The sequence below is a fragment of the Electrophorus electricus genome, chromosome 7, assembly GCF_041902795.1.
Source record: "Electrophorus electricus isolate QZ-2024a chromosome 7, ASM4190279v1, whole genome shotgun sequence".
In the NCBI taxonomy this organism is placed as follows: domain Eukaryota; kingdom Metazoa; phylum Chordata; class Actinopteri; order Gymnotiformes; family Gymnotidae; genus Electrophorus; species Electrophorus electricus.
The window spans coordinates 30,539,350-30,549,585 of record NC_137503.1 but is presented as its reverse complement, the minus strand read 5'-3'; the positions used below and the strand labels follow the sequence as shown (position 1 = coordinate 30,549,585).

Genomic DNA, 10,236 nt, shown 5'->3' with positions numbered 1-10,236 from the left:
AACGTCTTTTGACATCAAGCGTTAAACGGTTAATTAGTAAATGTTATTACACTTAAATGATGTATTATGACTTCAAACGAAACCGCAATCGGCTTCGGAATGACAGAAGATAAGTCGCCTGGAAAAAGCTACGAGTCGCCCAGGAGCCGAGCTGTAGAGACGCGTAGTGCAGACGCGTCTAACGCAAGACGCGACGCGCACCTACCGAAAACGGAAGGGCCTTCACAGTCCCTGTCGACTCACGAACAAAATGCACGGCTACCCCTTAATGCCGATGTGACGAGCGCGTCTCTTAATTTAACAAGGCAGTCAGTAATTTCGGAGGAAAGCAAAAGTCAATCCCTAGAGCCAGGTGATGCATGTGACGAGGAAGCTGCCAGTCCTGATGCCCCTTGCACCATGCCCTCAAAGCCTGCTGTGGCCGTGGCGCCAGGAAACTCCACATCTGCCTCTGTGCCTCCTGCTCCAAAGATCATACTGAGCCATGCAGCCATCAGATCCACCACCCCACTGGTGGTGGTACCAGCAGCTAATGGGGCTGCTAGGTCCGGTGTGCAGGGGCTTGGAACACCCATTCCTGGGGGAGTCTCTGTTACACAGAACCAGACCAGGGGCCCAGCTGCGCTGCGAGGGGCAATAGTGGCATTACCGAGGGCATCTACTCCACACCAGACTGTAACTGTGGCACCCAGCCCTCAGACCACCTCTATTCAACTACCTGCCAACTTCCACATTCCACAAGGTTTGTGTTACTGCCATTTTACAGATACTGCACATAGCAATTATTTTAATATGCAGTTATTTTGCATGGATATTTTGTAAATGTGGTGTTTTCCAAACTTTCCAAATTGTTTAATATGTGGTGGTTTTGTGGGTGTGGGGGTCTAGGCATGGTTTTAATTCGCAGTGACAGCGGGCAGTTGATGTTCGTATCCCAGCAGGCTTTGGCTCAAGCTCAAGCTCATGGATTAGTTCCCAAACCGCCTGGTGTCACTACAACTATAAGACCCCAGCAGGTGTGTGTGTGTGTGTGTGTGTGTGTGTGTGTGTGTGTGTGTGTGTGTGTGTGTGTGTGTGTGTGCCTGTGCGTGCTAGCGCGTGTGTGCGTGCATGAGCATTTTGTGTGTTATAACTGTTCAGTGTACTTGGTGGCTACTTTAAAAATTTTGTGAATGCCCACAGTGGTCCTGTTTACACTATTTGCACACTTCTTGTTTTAATATTTTGAATTAAATGTCAATTACGCTTTATCCTGTTCACAGGCAAATGCCCCAGCCACATCTATCATCAGAGTATCTCTCCCACCTTCGTCTGCGACTGTGGCCACCATAATAAAACCTGCTTCCACTGTAGGAACAGCCGTCCTGAAGCCCACTTCCACCACGGTGGCCTCCCTAATCAAACCTTCCTCCACCATGGGGAATACCATCATTAAACCATCTGCAGTAACTACTGGCCTTGGGCCAAGCTCTGCCACAGGGACCACTGTCAGTAAACCATCTTCAGTCTTAGGAGCTACTGGCCTTGGGCCAAACTCTGCCACAGGGACCACCATCATTAAAGCCACTCAGAAGCTTTCTAGCAGTACCTCCACAGGGGCTAACCAGAGAACCATCAGTGCTACTTCTGTTACCAGTACATCAACAGTGAAGGTAGCAATAGTTATGCACCACTGAAGATGGTCATTGATATGCAAGATGCTTAAATGCTGGAGATCTGGTTCATGTCATTTTTTTTGGTTTGCAGTGTGCCGGAAAGTCATCTCTTTCCCCATTGGTGATGCAAACCGTCCATCCGGTTGGCAGCGGCCCTCGAAATCTCCCCCCTAATGTTCCTATCAAACCAAGCATGAGCAAACCTTCTGAACCAATCACTGTTACAGCTGTGAGTGGAGATCTTCTGTGAAAACAGTTCTCCATCCGTGTGTGTGTGTGTGTGTGTCACACCTGTGAATGTTACCAGTGTTCATGAGCAGATCATGGCATAATTTGCTGCGCTGAAATGCATTCATTTGGTATTGCACTACAGGAGACACTGGAAAATGTGAAGAAATGCAAGAACTTCCTGGTCACTCTGATGAAGCTTGCCTCCAGTGGCACTCGCTCTGCGAACATGGCGCAGAACGTTCGAGCTCTGGTCAAGGACCTGCTGGTGTGACATTACACTGTGTTCCTGTAGTCATGTTCCTGCTTCAAAGGGATGCTCTAGCTCTAATGTGTTGTCTCTTCAAGGATGGCCAAATGGATGCAGAAGAGTTCACCCAAAAACTCTACGTGGAACTCAAATCCTCCCCTCAGCCATACCTGGTGCCTTTTCTTAAGGTATGATCTGTTTGCCAGTCTTTTGCTACGTTTAATATAGAGACGGATCATTGAGGGGAATAGATGGCATGTCCTGTCTCCAGAGGAGCCTGCCCGCTGTGCGTCAGCTCACGCCCAATCCTCAGCTCTTCATTCAGCAGTGTGACCAGCCCAAACCCACCTCTACCTCCACAGCCAGCAGCACCACCCAGAAACTCAGCCTCTCCTCCCCCACCACCTCGCAGCCTCCTCGGGCTGGAACGCAAGCCACCGCCCCACAGCTGGTAAGCCCAGTTCCAGTTCCAGTACCAATTCCAAGTAAATTTGTCCAAAACACATTAAGTAATTGTTGAAAGCTGTTATCCAGTAGTCTTAGGTTCTGTAATTGTTTCTGTTCTCGTTGTCAAATTTTACTCTCCAGTATGGCCCCCAGGAGGCTGGATTTGCTTTGAGTCTTGGCCTTTTCTCTGTTTAGACTGTTGTTGCACTTGGCATATTAATGATCTGAGCCCAAGTTGTAAAAGCACTATACAAACAAAATTTGAATTTAGTTGTGTGAATATTAACAGTGTTTAATATAAGCTCTAACAAGCATTCAGTCAAATTAGATTTCAAATGTAAAATGTCTTTCCCCACCTCCCAAAATCAGAGGGTTTGTTTTGATAGTATACTAATTGTCCAGAAATTTACAGTTACCAGTCATAATCACTTACCAGCTATTCCCAGTGTAATGCTTTGTTATTGTGGGTACTAAGTAAAGTAGTTCTGCATGAGTTCTCCTCTGTGTGTTGGAAGGAGTGAGAGAGAGACCACCACTTTCTGAAGTGTGACTCATTTTTATGACATTTTCTCCTCAATTTGTCTTCATTCTCTGGTTAAGTCCCTGCCGCCCACGCTTCAGTCTAATTCACTTATAGCCACCAGTCTCCTCTTATCTCACACTTCACACTGTCATTTTCAAATAATGTGATTTGTTTTCTCATAATCTAATATCCAAATTCTGTTTGGCGTATTTGTTTGGATCTGAGGATATCTGCAAGAGTGCCCCAACCCATTTTTCTCATGCCCGAGGAACTCTTAAAAAATGTCATCAAATGTTGAACATTGACAAGACATCAAGAATATCCCTCTAGACTCTATAAAGCAGAAGTTGGCTTTGATGTCCTCTTCAGCTGTGTAATTCCATATGTGCTCAGTGTACTATAATTAGTTAAAAGGACAGACTACCAGTCTTTCCCTCTGCTTGGTCAGGTGATCCAGAAAACCAAAGGAGTGGTTGTCAGACAGCCCCTGACGACCTCCCCATGTGTTGTGCTGTCTGCACAGAACCGCACACAGGCAAAGCCGATGGCCATTCAAACCAAAGCACAACCATCAGGTACACTTTCGCCCCCTTTTCCCATGTCTGATGCAGAATGGTTCGGTGCTAATCTATTTGTGGTCTCGGTGGCCCAGTCTTTTACATCTATGTTCATAGAAGCTGCTGGAACACACTGACCTCTCCATTGGGGTGGATATATATATATATATATATATATGTGTGTGTGTGTGTTGGAGGTTTATTTCTCACAGGGGCTTCGGGAAGGCCCAGCTCCCTCCAGGCATCTAAAGCCCGCTGCTGTGTACCACCTCCAGCGGTGTACGCAAACGGCTTCAAGGACAGCACCCCAAGCTCCTTCCGGTAATGACGCTGCCACACTGCTCTCTCCTGCTCCGCTTTGCACTTTGTCTCCGTCGAGACCTAGATAAGTTGAAACCTGTAAATGGCTCTTCATAGGTACAGCACATTAAGAAGCAGAACACATACAACTCATCTCCTATTCTTGTGTTTTCCTGCAATTAGGGATGATGACGATATCAATGATGTGGCCTCCATGGCAGGGGTGAACCTGAACGAGGAAAGTGCTCGTATTCTGGCCTGCAGCTCTGAGCTGGTGGGTGCGGTGGTTCGCTCTTGCAGGGACGAGCCCTTTCTGCATGTGGCCGTGCTGCAGCAGGGAGTGACGCGCATCGGTAACTGCAGCATCACACGAGCCCAAACCACCACCACACAGAGGCCTCACACTGCTTAGTGGAACTTGCCTCTTGTCATTGCGTACATAAACCCCATGAATCTTTGCTTCCATCTCTTGGTTTCCTGTAGCTCGCTCTCGCTCTCTCATGTCAAGGGCTGTTATGTGAAACAGAGGAGAGAGGCCTGCTTTGATCAGCAGTATCTCTGACGAGGCTGTTCTGCTCAATCGGTATACTAATGACTATGGACCAGTGCAGAGTTGTCAGAGTGGCAGGAATCCCCTCCTCTGTGCTGATCAAAATAAATGGGGGGGGGGGGACATGGAGCAAAGTAGCCGGGAGGTAGGGGAGCCATGGGGTGGAGGAGAGAACGAAGAAGTATCTGGAAATGAGACAGACTAGGCCTTGCAGGAACACGGCCTACATCAGAAAGAGAGGCCAAACGAGATGATTACAGAGGGTTTGCACATGTCTGTCTACTGAGCAAGCAGAACCAAAAGCAATAGCAACACTTCCTGCCTAGCCCTACGTAAATGTGGCAATTGCAGCAAATATCACTGTAGAAAAATAGCCGCAGACAATTCCCTGGTTGAGATGTAATGATGTAGTAGATACTAAATGTATGCATAGTTGATGATGATGATGATGATGATTAACTTTGGTCATTAAAATCTTACCATAAATAATGTAAAAACCATTAATAATAATAATGGCAATAAAGGTGTAGGATGCACAAATAATTAGCTAGCTTTCATTTAGACTGCGTTTGCTTGCTGATGGTGCAAGCATAAGTTTAAGAAGTCTGAAGTCAGTTTGTGGGATGTACGACATCATCCTGGAAAGTGGTTAAAAATACATCTTAACCTTAATTTATTTTTAATTGGTTTTACATGTGGAAATTACTCTCTTCAGTTTCTTCTGCTGGGCTGAGCTGTTTTGTCCCCCCCCCCCCTCCCCCCCCATCATGCACAACCATCACCAAGAAGAACTTGGCAGCATTTATGAAAATATGTGAAAATATTTTGATGTCAGTTTTGGACCGTTTTTCTATTTGAATGCCTTTAGGCCTCAAGTCCATGTTCTGAGTGACATGTTTTTTTGTGTGTGTAAAATTAACTCTGTGTGTGTGTGTGTGTGTGTATAGGTAGTTCTCTGGGTGTTGAGGTGAATCCAGATGTGCTTGGCATACTCTCTCATGCCACACAGGAGAGACTCCGCGATCTGCTGGAAAAGCTCACTGCTATAGCACAGCATCGTAATATCTCTTATAGGGTACATTCCAGCACGATATGCACACTTGGGTCCAAGTGTCACACATTACTTGACACTTTCATCCATATCTAGTGTACCACCACCACCACCAGTGAGTGACATATAGCAAGGCTATGAAGCACCCACTCTGGTAGTTTGTCTAGAAAGTACTTGAAGTAACTCGCTGATTTTTAAATGGTAGGTTACATTGTGTATGTGTGTGTGTGGGGGGGGTTGTGATTAGGATGACTGGCGACACAGCCAGACCGATGATGCACGTTCTCAGATGAGATTTTTGGAGCAGCTGGAGAAAATGGAGAAGAGGAGGAGAGAGGAGGAAGAGAGGGAGACACTGCTGCGCGTTGCTAAGGTAGAGACTGAGCACGTGTCTGCATGCACATGAGTGTGCTCGTGTAACAGTTTGAGAGTAGTGTCCAGTCATTTTGTGTTTCTTTTGCTTCCAGAGCCGTTTCAGCAGTGAAGACCCTGAACAGATTAGGCTAAAACAGAGAGCAAAAGAGGTTGGTTGGTGTGTATGTGTAATGCATGTTCCACTGCTACCTGTGTTTGAGCTGCTGGGTGCCTCCAAGGCAGTTGTAATGGTTATGTCTAACCATATGTGTGCCACACACATGCCACAAACCCTAGAGACTAGTGTTTTTCTGATTGGGAGCTAATTTTAATTGAGTTTAATTGGAGCAGAAATTGAAGCCTGAGGCTATACAGGGAGCAGAATGAAAGACCTCTAGACTGTGAGAGGGGGTGGGGTGTGTGTGTGTGTGTGTGTGTGGGAGCAGAATAAAAGGCATCTAAACTGAGTGTGAGTATAGTGTTAGGTCTTCATGGAAGACACAACACTGACGAATCAAAGTTTGGTTATAGATTTGGTTATTCTGAAACTTGAGCTACAGACAAGTGGTTATGTTTGGTTATGTACTCTTTATAGCACACTGGGTTTAAAATGAAATGATGAAGTTAAAGTATAGAATTTCATCTTATAATTTAAAGGTAAAGTGAATTTCAGTTTGAGTTGCTTTCAGAAGCTATATCGTCACCTGCTTTATTAGAAACACCTGTCTTGCATCTGCACTCACTTTACCAGGAGACTTTTTAACCCATGTATTGCCACATAATGTCAGTCATACTTTACCCTGTTCATCACTGGTCAGTTTCTAATCACAGGCTCACTGCTGACTGGGAGGGTTGGCCATTTTCAGAACAGCAGTGAAAGTGGCATGGTAGTGATCTGTTTGCGGATGTTGAGCTGGTAAAACTTTATCATGGTTGTCTAATGGGTTTTTATACACATCATTTTTACTGCTGGGTTAAGAGTAGTCTTCAAATTTATACCTAGATTTATAGTCTTAACATAATGGTGAGGAAATGTCCATGCCAGTAATGCAGACCATCCTGAGATGTATAAAAAAAAATCACAATAAATCAGAGGCACAGCTTGGACAGTCGGGTATAAAGCAAGAATGCACTGGTGACCTTAGCGAGAGCAAACAGCCTCGTAGATCATGGAGGACCACAGTGGTGTGTGACTGACTGAACAAGACTCTCAATCAACAAGTTAAACCCTTTCACCCAAGGTTCACCAAACCAGATGTTGCACAGCCAGACAACAGGTTGGAGAGAAAGCAGGCGTCTCTAAAGCAAGATGCCTGATATGAGGTTGCTGAGATTTAGGGCCATGAAATACCATGTTAGTTTGCCATAAGGCCCCTATATACAAAAGGCTGTGGAACTCTTGTTCTAAGTCTGATGGACCGAAAGAAGGAAGGGAACCGGAGCAATGGCTCATGATCTGAAACATACCACATCATGTAGTGAAATGTGGTTGGTATGGTTTAGTGAGTAATAAAACTGCCTCTCCTGTGGGGGCCTGGACTTCAGTCTCCATCTGGGAAAGTGCTTAATGCTACACCAATAAGAGTCCTTGGGCAAGACTCCTAACACTACACTTGTCTACCTCTAACATTCTAAGTCACTCTGGGTAAGGGTGTCTGCCAAATGCGTAAGATGTCAAATGTGAAGGTAGTGTCATGGTATGGTAGAGTTGGTAGTGGAACATTTACTTGTCTGTCTAGTACTCATCTGTTTATTACTGTGGCTACTAACAATATGAATTTGTAAATGTACTGAAGCAACTTGACTGCTCAAAACCAACCAAATTCCTCTAAAATCAGCGGCCAGTACGTAGACCCTTCCCTATGGCGGTGTTTTTTTTCTGTGCTTCTCAAACATTGCGCTCTCTCTCTCTCAGATACAGCAGCTGGAACTTGCTCAGATGCAGCACAGAGACGCTAACTTGGCTGCGCTGGCGGCTCTTGGGCCCCGTAAGAGGAAACCTCTGGAGGCCCCTGGGCCTGGGGCAAGCCAGGTACTGAAATGTTTACACAACCACCTCCGTGTGTGTGAGGAGGAGGAGGGGTGTTTAGTTTGTAGAGACTGAGCCTGGCACGTTTGTATATTTCACAGCATCTACTTTTTGGCTCTCTGCTGAGCTTGCTTTCAGAGCATAGTTTGCATGTGCCTGGAGCGGCGCTGACTTTAATTTTATCAGGCACTCTCCACAGCTACAACTGAAGTGCGAGCGTGTGTTTTTCGCAAGGGGTTAATAATGTTTTTTGTAAATAGGCGCTTCCTGTTTTAAGGTAGGTGCCTTCTCCACCGCTAAGCTGTCACTTGCCCACAATGACCATGCCATAGAATACACGATCCAAGATAATTTAATGCTAGACAAACGTACACCCAACATGTAAATGTATGAAGGGATAAGGGGATGTATTGTCTCAAGGGGAGGGAAGTAGCATGTTTTTCACTTAATGTTGGTATCATTAGCTTGGTTTCTTGGGGGAAAGGGAGTGGAGGAGTGACTTAACAAAAGAGTTAAGCTTTGTGTATTTAGTTTAGTTTAATTCATTTTTAATTAGTGGTTTAATTCTGCTTCCCTCAGGCAGAAAGGTATGATAATGAACAAAGTGTGTGTGTGTGTGTGTTTGCATTGCAGATATTAACCATAAGCCTTTGAACAAGATTACCCAAATGGTCTTGAATCTTCTCTGCCTCGGGAGTTTTTACTTTTTTATCTTTTAGAGCAGAATGTGCTACAGAGCCATCAGCATAGCCAGGTAGCAAGTGGAAGAGGAAGCAAGATGGCTGGTACTAGTTTGGTCAGTTTTAAGACTGTCTCTTTCTCAGGTGCTGGGTTTATATGCACAGAGAACTTGTCACAAAGTTCCAACGCGTGTGACTTTCCGAGATCTGGTCTTCTGCATGGAACAGGACCCTACACTTAAACACTCTCTTATGCTCTATAATGCTTTCCTATGATGAACCCCCCCCCACACACACACACACACACACACACACACACGTGTCCCATCCACCAGTTCTGTTAAATGCTCATTCTGTCAAATTTCTTCTTACTTTGAGTTGCATATAATTTCTGGTTAAAAGGGTTTATTATTTATCATAGCCATTTCAGTTGTTAAATCTTATGATCGTTATTTCTTAGATGTTTTGAAATTATAATGCAGTTGTCATGTACCTTGCAAAATAAATTTGCAATCATTCTGAAGCAGCAAACCTTTGAGAAGTATGGCTTGGATGAGTGCTGTCTAAGGAAAGTAATTTAATTTCAACTTTTATTTTTTAATTTTTATTTTATTGCCTCCTGGCTATACAACCTTGCTAATATTTTAATTAATTACTTTTTTTAAAATGATGCCAATTTTATAAATGAATGAGGAGACCAAACTTGAGTCTTTAAGAGCATACATTGCCTTAGAGCTTGTTTAAAGATCAAGCCTGACCATTCAGAACAGGATACTGCCTCCTGTGGGGTGGGGCTTAAGCAGTCAGAGTAGGCTTCTGTTGCAGGTGAAAGTGCTGACCAATCAGAGCAACCTAAGGTACCACAGCCAACCAGTCAGAGTGAGATGTTGGTTTGGGGAATAGAGATGACCTATAGGAACAGCCACACAATGGAGGGAGACTGTTGGTAGACTATCAACATACCCAAAGCCAAAATGAACCAATAATAGACATGGCAGGAAACTGCTTCAGAGGCCAAAGCTAGGATTTGAAACTACAATTGATAACCAATATAAGATAAATAAGGGCATTCGTATCTGAGAATTGTGGTTCCTACTATGTATGCATATTGGGTAGTTTTTCATTGATATGGTGGGCATAATGTGGTTTAAATTTTTAAGTAAGATATCTTTATGGAACTCCATTGAATTTTTATAAATTACAAGGATTAGAGATTCACAGGAATGGCAGTCTGCGTCTGGGCTTACCTGCCGTTCCTTAAATTTTCAATGCACTTGCCTAAGGCAGAGGATTTTAAAATATTCTATTACCTCAGAATAAGCAGAAAATGAGATGCCGCGAGCTATGTGCAGCATATGCCCACAGGACCCTCAGTCCTATCTACACCTACTGTGTGTAAGAAGTTCAGATACATACACAGCTGAGCCATAACTCCTTTCAAGTGCATGGCCTACAGTAACCCACAAATATGACACACAAATACATTCTCTCTCACAAATGACTGTTATTCACTTTGTCCTATCAAGTCATCTACAAACAATGCTTAACTTGAGTAAACTCAATTTATTGCTGCAATAAATCACTTCAGATGAGTGCAGGCCAACACAATAGG

General features: G+C 44.4%; 1 protein-coding gene across 1 annotated transcript; it reads left to right on the top strand.

Annotated features, from left to right (window-relative positions):
• The first annotated feature begins 99 nt into the window (after nt 1-99).
• Nucleotides 100-8,929, top strand: taf4b (TAF4B RNA polymerase II, TATA box binding protein (TBP)-associated factor). Its single transcript, XM_035524397.2, has 16 exons — nt 100-742; nt 889-1,022; nt 1,263-1,455; nt 1,507-1,652; nt 1,747-1,884; nt 2,029-2,151; nt 2,232-2,321; nt 2,405-2,584; nt 3,552-3,678; nt 3,873-3,981; nt 4,144-4,313; nt 5,458-5,585; nt 5,809-5,934; nt 6,029-6,085; nt 7,831-7,947; nt 8,769-8,929. Exons 1-16 carry the CDS (start codon nt 100-102, stop codon nt 8,898-8,900), a joined length of 2,613 nt encoding a protein of 870 aa, XP_035380290.1. The 3' UTR covers nt 8,901-8,929.
• The last annotated feature ends 1,307 nt before the right edge of the window (nt 8,930-10,236 follow it).

Coding starts and splice junctions, on each gene's coding strand:
- taf4b (XM_035524397.2), top strand. CDS start 100: ATGACAGAAGATAAGTCGCCTGGAAAAAGCTACGAGTCGCCCAGGAGC. Junction 3,679..3,872: donor AACCAAAGCACAACCATCAG/GTACACTTTCGC, acceptor TATTTCTCACAG/GGGCTTCGGGAAGGCCCAGC. Junction 5,586..5,808: donor ATCGTAATATCTCTTATAGG/GTACATTCCAGC, acceptor GGTTGTGATTAG/GATGACTGGCGACACAGCCA.